The sequence below is a fragment of the Microcebus murinus genome, chromosome 15 (assembly GCF_040939455.1).
Source record: "Microcebus murinus isolate Inina chromosome 15, M.murinus_Inina_mat1.0, whole genome shotgun sequence".
Classification (NCBI taxonomy): Eukaryota; Metazoa; Chordata; class Mammalia; order Primates; family Cheirogaleidae; genus Microcebus; species Microcebus murinus.
The window spans coordinates 26,131,083-26,142,514 of record NC_134118.1 but is presented as its reverse complement, the minus strand read 5'-3'; the positions used below and the strand labels follow the sequence as shown (position 1 = coordinate 26,142,514).

Here is an 11,432-nt window from a genome sequence, read left to right as displayed (position 1 = left end):
CACTGTGCTAGACTGGAAATGGGGGCTTCAAACAAACAGGAAGGAAGAATTAGGAAAGAATGGGGTCCCTGAAACCAGGAGCTAGAGAGTTTCTCAAAGTGGAGAGCAGCAGCATAATCCTGGTTGCCTGAGAAGAGGCCATGGAAAGTAGAAAGTGGTAACTTGTGGGATAAGGGGAAGAGGAATCTCTGGTTGCTTTTGCAGGACCAATGGCATTGGCTATGCTGGCAATTTACTGTCTACAAGGTATTAAGGATTGGTGGGAGGAGAGGATTAGAGTGAAGGTGGGGAGGCCTTTCTTTCAAACAGTCTGGCCAGTGAAGGGGAGAAAAGAAAGTAGCAGATGAGGGGAGAGCGACCACTACTCTCTCCAGGCAAGTGCCTAGTTATGTGTTTGGCTTCTTTGATGTTTCTGAGAGACTAGTCCTTCTGAGAGGACTAGAGGTCCTCTTTCTGAGGACACTGGGAGACCCCTGCTTCCCAGCTGAATTTTAGTGTCAATTTTATGCCAGCTGCTTAGGCAAGCTTTACATCAGAAAGAAGTGGGGGCCACAGCAGCATCCTTCCAAAATTTAAAGATTTAGTCCTATTTCTTGTGATCCAGGCAGGGTCTGTGGTCCTTTTTTCCCCCTACCAATAACTGCCTTCCCTTGATTGGAGGTAAGCATAGGGTAGCTAATGGGTTAATTCGGGGACAACCACCGAGAGAGGATTCCTAGAGAGCCCAGGAAGTGGCTTTGGTTTCCACCGAGGCTTCCTGTGCCCCAGCCTCAACTTTTCTCCTGTGTGTAGAGTGATCACTTTCGCCCCGAGGACGTCCTCTGGGTATTTTCATTGTGGGACTGAGGGTGGCGTGCAGAGGACGACGCTGCAAAGGCACGGACAGTGGAAGAGATCTCTACAGCTGCGCCCCACGGGTACCCTGGGCCCCTGGGCATGAGAGGAGGGGACCACTTGCAGTTTTTCTGGCTAATGGTGATTTCTCATCTTTCAAGAATCCTTTGGAGATATATAAGTCGCAACTAGAGCGAGGCCCGGGTACGGCCGTGGGTCAGGATGGCTAGAGAACTGAGAAAAAACGCAGCTCTGGATGCCCAGTCCGCAGAGGAGCAGACGGGGCTCCTGACCGTAAAGGTGGAGAAGGAAGAAGCCTCCGCCTCGGCGGCTGAGCCGAGCTCACCCTGTAGCCCCGCTCGAGGCACCGAACGCTCCCGCCAGCGCTTCCGAGGCTTCCGATACCTGGAGGCTCCGGGGCCCCGCGAGGCGCTGAGCCGGCTCCGAGAGCTCTGCCGACAGTGGCTGCGGCCTGAGATGCACAGCAAGGAGCAGATCCTGGAGCTGCTGGTGCTGGAGCAGTTCCTGACCATCCTGCCCGGGGACCTGCAGAGCTGGGTGCGGGAGCAGCGTCCGGAGAGCGGGGAGGAGGTGGTGGTGCTGTTGGAGTATTTGGAGAGGCAGCTGGATGAGCGGATGCCGCAGGTAGAACAGGTTTAGTATCTGAGAGCTTCCTGAAATCTCAAGATCAAAGTGAGGGGCATTCTTGTAAGATCCAGGAGTTCTCCATTTCTTTTGTATCGTAAACCTCTTTGGTAGCAAGGTGAATTCCATGGACTCCTTCTCATAATAGTATTTTTAAATACAAAAAGAAAAATATAAAGGATTACACAATAACTCAATTATTGAAATACAGTTAGCAAAGTATTAAACACATTGGTAATAAAGTTATACATGGTTTTTTTTTATTAATGTACTAAATAATAAGACCTAGGGACAAGGGTAATAACTGGCCATTTCAAAGTGGTGATAAATGTAAATGACTTTGACTATCTTTTACCACATTACAATGTGATAAGCATCTGCAGTTTTTGTTGGTAACAAAGTCCTGGGTGCTGTTTATGCCACATTGGTTTGTTGCTTACATTCATAACTGAAGGAAATGATAAATTTCTTTTGGAGACTGGTCACAATAAGAATAGTTTTTTTCTTATTCAAGTCCGTGGACCACTAGTTATGAACTTCTGGTTGGGTTGATTGAACTTCTGGAAATGGGTTGATTTTCACCTCCATCTTCTTCCCTGTTTTATGAAATTGTTTCCTCCTTGCATCGTCCTGTGTCCTTGTCCACATACCCTTAGAGGACGTGTGACCAATGCCTTCTAACCAGCGACCAGGAAACCAAAGTTCTTGACTTAGATCTATTGAACCCGAGCCATGTAACAGTGAAAGGTCATTGCAAGTCTCTTGACTTCATTCTTTATAAAGGATGTAGGAAATTCTGAGCTGCACATGAGGAAGTAACTTGAAAACTGTAATTTCACTATAAATGTCTGGAAGAAAACTACATGTAATGAGGGCATATCATGTGCCAGGTCTTGTGTTAGGCGATTTCACATACTGTGATCTTATTTACTGGTCTCCAAAACCTCCTAAACTAGAAATTATCCTCATTTTTCAGATAAGAAAAGATATTAGTGTTCTTTGAGCACTCAGCACCATTTTCCAAAGGGTTATCATAAAAGCACAAATATATATATGAGGAAAAATAGGGTAATGGTTAAGAACATGGACTCTGGAGTAATTCTGCCTCAGCTGTCATCTTAGCATTGTCACTTATTAGCTGGGTGATGTGAGCAAGCTGCTTAAACTTTGTGCCTCAGTCTTTCCATAACAAAAATCCAAATTAATAGCTCATAGGGTTGTTGTCTATGTTAATTGAGTTAATTTTCCTAAATCTCTTGGGGAAACAGTGCCTGGAAAATAAGGAGTACTCATACATTGAAAACATGATAGAAATGTTTGGTAGATAAGTAAAGATAAATAAATGAATGACTTCTAGATCCCAGGTGGTGACCAGGGGCAAGAACTGCTGTGTTGCAAAGTTGCAATGTTGACACCAGCTCAGGGGTCTCAAAGTAGCCAATTCCAGCCAATGAAGGCTCTGCTGAAGCATGAATCTCTGGGATCTCAGCCCTTACAAGACAGAGGTGAGTATTATCTTCTGGGCTATATGAATTCTATGGACTTCATCTAATTTCATTTAAGGATTACATAAAGGACAGACCCATCTGTAGTTACTTTATATAATCATCACTGATCCATTGTAGTTTAAAACTGAGACTAAAAGGGAAATTTCAAACAATGGTAGACAACTTCCTAACCAAACTAAAACATAATAAATCAGACTTTATTAAAATTGGTGTCTGGAAACTATTGATATTTTAACAACATAATGATTTCTATGCATTTAATATATATTTATGGAGGCCTCATCTATGGTAACCAAGGTTATAGGCACCGAGGATAGAGCCATCAGTATGAATTATTGCTCTGATGAAGCTTATGTTCTAACAGGGAAGATGGAAAATGAATTCATAATACAATTTTAGATATTTCTAAGTGCTATGGATAATATAAGGCAGAATTTGTAAAGCCATCCCGAACATTCCAGAGATGGTAGGACTGCTGCACATTGAAGAGTATAAATCTTCTAAGCCCTGTAAAATCTATGACTAAAACAGGGTGAAAATTACTCGATAGGAAACTACTATGTATTCCAGGTTGTTCCTCATTTGCTGTGGACATATGCGCAAATTCCCAAGACATACAATACTTGGACATGCTATCTAATGAGTCATAGCCCACACCAACTTATTTTTTGCCCCTTGAAAAGTTGACTTCTTATAGGGAAAACTGAAATTCCCCTCTACCTCTCTCTTGAATCTGAGCAAATTCTACATAAACAGACTTCTATTTCCTCCTTAATGGACCCAGCCTTAGCTGACTCCCCTTAGTTTTTCAAACCCAGAGTGGACAGCACCCTAAGATCTACTAAAGACATTTTAAACAAACAAAGAAATAATAACCTTTACTCCCCCATATTCCCGTAAAATTCAAGACTGAAAGATCTTCAAATGGAAAGCTTAGTTTTATTTTTATGTTGCTTTCATTTTACCACTTCTACCAAGGATTCTGTGCATGGTTTTCATATATCTACAGAGTACACCAGATTTCTTTAGGCCCTAGGATTGTAGCTGTTAGGAATCAGGCATTTTGGAAAGGAACACACTCTATATAAACTTCCTGGCAAGAATTTACTAACCTAATTTTTGACCTTGGATTTTGACCTTGGATTCAGGAGGCTGAATGTCAGGGTGGATCTCATCCAGAGCTTCTTTCCTTCTTAGTTTTCCAGGTTTCTAGGCTTGCCCAGAGAGGGCGCTACAGAGAAGAAGCAGTGGTGGTTTCCAGGCTTACTCCAGAGTCCCAGGTGAGCTGGATCCCCTCTCCCTCCCAACACCCCACACTCTTCACCACTGTTAGGCTATCCATTGGGTCCCTCCCTCCCCAGTCCTACTTCACTCCTATCCTAGATTCACCTAGGATCTGAGTTTGCTTATCTATCCCAAGGTTGCTTATCATTGCCTTCATTTTGGTGCCCACTAAGAGGGTTTTCCTGTTTCACCACCACCTTGGAGAGTTCTCTGTGCTTCTCAGATCTTTTCTATACCATCTCTTTGGCCAGCCCTTTCGTCAGTGTGATTTTCTTCGACCAGGACAATTCAGGAAATGCAAACTGAAGGTTTTGTTGGGATGGTGATTTGTGTTTGTGTTTTATTTTTTTTTTAGTAAAAGGCGAAAGATTTATTCATTTTTGAAGAGAAACCGGAGTATTTTTTGTTTTTGTTTTTTTAATAGTATAATAAATAAACTGTGCTATTGGGGTGGGATATGGCCTCTACCCACAAAGAACTTACACTTGAAGGGACAGATAAGAAATGTCCTTTTAGTCTAAAGTCATTTATATTGCAATATGAACAATCTTTATTTAACCTAGATTTAAATTTCTTACTTAATCTTTCATGTCCTGCTTGAAGATCTGTTTGAGGCTCTGTAGTATCAACTTTTTTCTGATTTTTTTCACCTCAATCCTAGATATCATTGTATTTTAAGAATTATTAATGTAATTGAGCCTCTGCCCGACTTTGCCAAAGCACACCACAAACCTCTTGAAAAGTTTGGATATAGTTTCATTCCTTTTGCTGCATGGGCTCTTGTTTTTGAAATCTTTTCATTTTCTGGACTGTTTGGACACTTTGAAAGTACTTGTTCTAATGTATATTTCTTTTCCTTTTGCAGGATTCTTTTTTTTATATACGGATGTTATTAGAGATAGGGTTGAGTAGGTGTAGATGTGCCACACTTGCTCTTTTTTAAAGAGCCCCTTTACAAGGGATGTACATTCTTTGCATGTACCCAGATTTGGGAGTGATTTGGGGCAAGACAATGGAATTACTTATTGTTTTAGGGGTTGCTTAAAATGGAAGATGTGGCCCTGACCCTCTCTCCTGGGTGGACACAGCGGGATTCATCTCAAGTGAACCTCTACGGAGATGAAAGGCAGGAGAACCGTGGCGGCCTGGTCTCCCTGGGTAAGACTGATAGGCACTCATTTCTCTTAAGGTTTCTTGGCATTCTTTGTGTATTAGAACCTATTGGGATGTTAGGAGCTGTTGAACTTCATTATGTCTGGATTCAGAACCACCATTTCTGAAAGCCTGTTCCTGACTGGGTCCTTCCCCCTTCTGGCCTTGCTTGCTTCTCTGCCCTGCCAGAGTGCTGGTCAGGTTAAGTGTGATGAAGCAGATACAGTCCTAGTACAAGTCTGGGTCATAATAGGTGCTCAATAAATGTTGATTTCCTCCTGTCCCCTCCTGTTCCTGGCTCTGACAGAGGAGGAAAGCTGAGGGGCCTCTTCAGGAAACGGGCCATGGAGTCAGAATGTAGGAGCTAGAAGTGATGTTAGACCTCGACTACAGCCCCTGCCCTCAGAGATGAGGGTGCGGAGGCGCAGAAGACTGCCTGGCTCGTGTGAGGGCACACAGCTCGTTGGCAGCACAGTGGGGGCTCTCGCTCAGAACCCCCAGCACTGAAGCCAGTTCTCTGCCTGGGGCACAGTGAAAGATACTGCCCATATCATTGATCAGAGACTGATTTCTGAGTCTCAACTTTCACTGTTTCTTGCAGATTGCTTGAGAAATCCTCTACTGGCCCTGTGTACTGTGTTGCCTTCTGCTCAGCCCTTTCATCATTTCACCCCAGGTGTATGGCCCTGCTCCACTGTTCTTAGAGCTTAGAGCTGCCACATGGATCCCCAGTACAGTCCTGGGGCCTCACCACTTTCCTTCCACTCCCTCCATTCCCAGTCTGTACACTTCCAATGGCCCCACTCCCATTCTCAGGGCTCCCTCCTCCCAGCACTCCCGTTCTCCCCCTTTATTCCCATCCTCTTTCTTGTACTATAATTCTTCTCCTTGGCATCTGTAGACTCTGATTCTTGCCTCCACGGTCCTCGTCACAGAGTTCTCCCCCTGTGGCAGGGCAGAACTGACAGTTGCTGGCCATTTGTTGTTTCAGGTGGTGAAATACAGACTAAGATCAGGGACTTGCCTCCTGCTGAGGAGCTTCCAGGAAAAGAGCCTGGGCAGAGACCATGCCACCTGGGTGAAGACACTGCCCAGATGCCTACATGTGCAGAAGCTGGTGAACAGGAGGGCAGGTTACAAAGAAAGCAGAAAAACGCCACAGCGGGGAGGCGGCATTATTGCCATGAATGTGGAAAGAGTTTTGCTCAGAGTTCAGGCCTGACTAAACACATGCGAATTCACACTGGAGAGAAACCGTATGAATGTGAAGACTGTGGGAAGACCTTCATTGGGAGCTCTGCCCTTGTCATTCATCAGAGAGTCCACACTGGTGAGAAGCCATATGAGTGTGAAGAATGTGGCAAGGTCTTTAGTCACAGCTCAAACCTTATCAAACACCAGAGAACCCACACTGGGGAGAAGCCCTACGAGTGTGACGACTGTGGGAAGACTTTCAGCCAGAGCTGCAGCCTCCTTGAACATCATAAAATTCACACTGGGGAGAAGCCATACCAGTGCAACATGTGCGGCAAAGCCTTTAGGCGGAATTCACATCTCCTGAGACATCAGAGGATCCACGGCAATAAAAATGTTGAGAATCCTGAGCGTGGAGAGGCCTGGGAAAGTCAGGGTAGGGTGGAAAGTCAGTGGGAAAATGTTGAAGCTCCGGTGTCCTATAAATGTAATGAGTGTGAGAGAAGTTTCACTCGGAATAGAAGCCTTATTGAGCATCAAAAAATCCACACTGGTGAGAAACCCTATCAGTGTGACGCGTGTGGAAAAGGCTTCACCCGAACTTCATACCTTGTTCAACATCAGAGAAGCCATGTAGGGAAAAAAATTCTGTCACAATGACCCATGCTGTACATGGCAAATTTGATGCTCAGGCACCATTAAACTGAAGCCACCCAAGGAGCCCTTACTAACTATAGAAGTTGCGGGCTGGGGCTTTATTTACCACTATCATCAGGTGTTAGAAAATATAGTCTGGCTGAGTTGAATTATCTTCTACATTCTAGAAAGTGATTGGGAAATAAATTATTTGGTAGGAGGTCATGGAAGAGTTATCTGGAAGAGATAATACCTGAAATGGTTTGTTCTGACCCATTGGACTTAAATGGCCTTCCAGAATGGCTAGTTGTCCTCAGCCAACACTTCGTGATATCTCCTAGTTGGATGGCTCTGATTTGGGGGGCTGCTGCTCTGACCATTCATTTTGCCTATACTGAGTCCTTCACAAATTGGTCAGATTCCTTTACCCTCTCCCTCTGTGCCTTGCATATAGGTGCTAAGAAACATTTATTAGATACCAGTAAAATGACCTTCAGAGCTCTGAAAATCTAATGTTTTCTAGATTTCTGAGGGATTTCTAACTTTTGCCATTGTGTTTATGTCTAATTCTCTAAGGTCCTAGATTCTATATCAATCTAGTGTATTTGTTGCCAACTACATAATATTGTCAGAGTTGGGGTGGAGGAATCCTTATTTCTTCATCAGCATAGTATGTATAGTAAGAATGCCTTAAACAGCTTCTTTATCATTAAGACATGAGACTGCTTCATCCACAGAACTCCATTCTTTAGTCAATGGTAATTATGTTAATTCCCATTAATTTTGCTACTCTTTAGGGGCAAATCTTTCACATTCAGGTAAATAAAAATTTATTTATCAACTGAGATAAAAATGATTATTAATTTTTATATAAATTCTGTAATGCTTAACATCTTGCTTCTCACCTTTTAATTATCTTGGGCCTACCCAAGTGCTAGGACACCATCTGTATTCCTCTCCCCAACTTGTAGCCAACTATGCATCTAGGCGTATGCCATCTAAACTTAAACCCCCTCCAGGTCAGAGGAGGCACACCAAATATTTATAATCATTATTTATGGTTTCAAAACTGCCCTGTTGGTTGGGGATATGAAGATCAGGTTAGAGGCAGCCAATGAAGATAGCAGCCCAAATGTGGGGGTAGGAGAAAATGTGTGTGTTCAGAAGTGCATTGGGAACACTGAGTATCTGATGAAAAGCATTTCATAATATTGAAAGTATCAACATTTGAAGTCAAGATTCAAAGCTGTGAGTTAATCACAAGAAATATGAATATTTTGATATCTCGTTTTCACCCGAAGCACCTGCATTCTTCAAAGACTGATATCTTCTTCCCAGGTGCTCAAGTGCATATTACCAGCTTCCAGCATTGGCAGACTCTGTCATGAATGGATTCTGCTTCATGTTTTATTTAGTCACCAACATGATGTTCTTATCTGTTCTCAAGTACCCTTTCTGGATTCCTGCTCTGAAGTACCACAGACTGACTAGGGACTTTCAAAACCATAGGTCTCTCCCTTTATAAATTCCCTACAATCTTTAATTGCCTTCATTATCCCCTCATTTCAGTCCAATTTAAAACTTCTTTACATTTCCAAAGTTCTGTATACTCTTTCTCCACTCAATCTTTTCTAGCCTTTTTAAAAATTTCCTTTATAATTAGCCTTATTCTTGTTACCTCCACAAAGCCATTTCCCTCTTTTAATCTTTACTTTTCCTAAATATTTGCTAATAGTCCTAATCTTTTTTATTATTATTTTTTTTGTTTTGAGACAGAGTCTCACTGTGTTGCTCAAGCTAGAGTGCTGTGGCGTCAGCCTAGCTCACAGCAACCTCAAACTCCTGGGCTCAAGCGATCCTCCTGCCTTAGCCTCCCGAGTAGCTGGGATTACAGGCATGTGCCACCATGCCTGGCTAATTTTTTCTATATATATTTTTAGTTGGCCAATTAATTTCTTTCTATTTTTAGTAGAGACAGGGTCTTGCTCTTGCTTAGGCTGGTTTCAAACTCCTGACCTTGAGCGATCTGCCTGCCTCGGCCTCCCAGAGTGCTAGGATTACAGGCATGAGCCACCGTGCCTGGCCCTAGCCCTAATCTTAAACACCCAAACTCATTACAAACAACCCTTGTTCATTTTTCTGTGGTATTTAATTGTTTCTGATGTTACACAGAGATGCGTTTGAAACCTTTTACAAACCAGAAATCATTACACAAATATAACTTACTGAGATTCACAAAGGATGACCATGTCTCCTTTCCATTTTGCTCCTTCCAAGCCTAAAAGTCTTCTCTCTAAAGGAGGGAAATACTGTAGAAGAGTAATTTTGAGTGCTTACTATGTTAGGCAGGGGAAGGGATAAAGCCTGTAATTATCCTAGTGTGTGTGTGTACGTACATACAGATATGTACATACTTGGGCTTAGGCCTTTATTATAATAAGGTTGATAGGACTTGCACACCAAGATGACAGTGCAATAATTGCCTTGTAAATGGTAAACTGAGGGCCAAAGAATTTCATAGAAGGTAAAGGTAACTTCTAGCTGTGTGAGCTGTTACTATTATATAGACAAGGTATCATGTCTATGTAAGAGAGCTGAAAAGACTCAGCAACTTATCAGATTTAGCAAATAAGGCAAGTTTGACGAGATAGGTACATTGCAGGGTCCTTCAGTGCCAGAGCAGGAGTTTAAACTTAATTCAATAAGCACCAGGAAACCACTGACTTTTTTTTTTTTTTTTTTTTTGAGACAGAGTCTCACTGTTGCCCAGGCTAGAGTGCCATGGCGTCAGCCTAGCTCTTAGCAACCTCAAACTCCTGGGCTCAAGCGATTCTCCTGCCTCAGCCTGCCAAGTAGCTGGGACTACAGGCATACGCCACAATGCCCGGCTAATTTTTTTCTATATATTTTTAATTGGCCAATTAATTTGTTTCTATTTATAGTAGAGACAGGGTCTGGCTCTTGCTGAGGCTGGTTTTGAACTCCTGACCTCAAACATTCAGCCCACCTTGGCCTCCCAGTGTGCTAGGATTACAGGCATGAGCCACCATGCCCGCCCGCCACTGACTTTTTTTTCCTTTTCCTTCCTTAGTCATTTATTTCTAAAACATTAGCCTTTGACAATAAACAGAAGGAAAGCAATAAAAAAAAGCAATGGATTTACATAATGGGTGGGAAACTGCAGGCCATGGCAGGCCAGAAGTTCCTATTACTCAGTAGAATGTTCTGTGTGACTGCCAAGAGTCTTCAATATAGTAGTAGGTTCATCTTCATTCACCTCCCAAAGGTCTCAGATGGGAGGCTTAGATGGGAGGCTGTATGTGATGAATGGTTCTATTTTTTACTCTTCAACCATTTTTCTTGATCTTGCTCTCTGATTCCATACATTCTAGACTGTTCAGTGGATCTGTAATAAACTTCCAAGATGAAGGGAAATTTCTTGCTCATTGTTTGTCTGAAATCTTGGCTTGTGTTCATCTTATTAAACAAAAAGTATGCTCCCAAAAGGCCCACAAGTTCAGCTACTAAAAGTCCTTTAAAGATCTTCTTTCCCAGTGGTTCCATACTGTGAGTCAACCTGAAGCGCACGCACGTGGGGACGTGCATATGCCACTAACTTTTCATTATCAAAAATATTATCTAGGAAGCTTTATTTTTTTATCTTTTTGCACAAAATGTGCTAATTTTACTAAGTACTTCGTCATACACTGGCAACCTCTCTAACATCTAGAGATTAGATATTGCAAAATTAGGACACATTTTTACATTATATACATTATATACACAGCAAAACAAAATACACAAAACATAAGAAAACTGATATCTGAAAATGTCTAAGTATGAACACACTAGCATATTACCTTTTGCAATTCCTTCCCTCCCACCTCCTCCAAACCATTGAACTAGTATAGATGGTACTATACTGCTCACAGAGGTGGTTTAACAATTCTATTTCCAAAAGACAGTTTTCTTCTGAATTTTAGCAAAAAGATATTTACGAAGTGATATTTTACTACCTCTACATTTAACATACATTGGGCACTTGTAAATGTCTAGATAGACTAGATGTTTCAGGTAAGGATTTAATTTGTTCACTATATACATAGTAGTCTTGAATAAACATATAACAATAGTTATAACTTGAAAATGTCTTTGAAACATGAACATTCTGGCCTAGAG

General features: G+C 42.2%; 2 protein-coding genes across 2 annotated transcripts; one reads left to right on the top strand and one right to left on the bottom strand.

Moving 5' to 3' along the window:
* Nucleotides 1-753: 753 nt before the first annotated feature.
* Nucleotides 754-9,971, top strand: LOC105858752 (zinc finger protein with KRAB and SCAN domains 4). Its single transcript, XM_020290559.2, has 5 exons — nt 754-1,479; nt 2,837-2,984; nt 4,185-4,267; nt 5,306-5,429; nt 6,415-9,971. Exons 1-5 carry the CDS (start codon nt 1,057-1,059, stop codon nt 7,275-7,277), a joined length of 1,641 nt encoding a protein of 546 aa, XP_020146148.2. The 5' UTR covers nt 754-1,056; the 3' UTR covers nt 7,278-9,971.
* A 412-nt stretch (nt 9,972-10,383) lies between these two features.
* Nucleotides 10,384-11,188, bottom strand: LOC109729255 (protein CEBPZOS-like). The gene has a single exon (XM_020280275.2). The coding sequence runs from the start codon at nt 10,857-10,859 to the stop codon at nt 10,587-10,589; it is 273 nt and encodes a 90-aa protein (XP_020135864.1). The 5' UTR covers nt 10,860-11,188; the 3' UTR covers nt 10,384-10,586.
* Between the last annotated feature and the right edge of the window lie 244 nt (nt 11,189-11,432).

Coding starts and splice junctions, on each gene's coding strand:
- LOC109729255 (XM_020280275.2), bottom strand. CDS start 10,859: ATGCACGTCCCCACGTGCGTGCGCTTCAGGTTGACTCACAGTATGGAA.
- LOC105858752 (XM_020290559.2), top strand. CDS start 1,057: ATGGCTAGAGAACTGAGAAAAAACGCAGCTCTGGATGCCCAGTCCGCA. Junction 4,268..5,305: donor GGCTTACTCCAGAGTCCCAG/GTGAGCTGGATC, acceptor TTATTGTTTTAG/GGGTTGCTTAAAATGGAAGA. Junction 5,430..6,414: donor TGGCGGCCTGGTCTCCCTGG/GTAAGACTGATA, acceptor TTGTTGTTTCAG/GTGGTGAAATACAGACTAAG.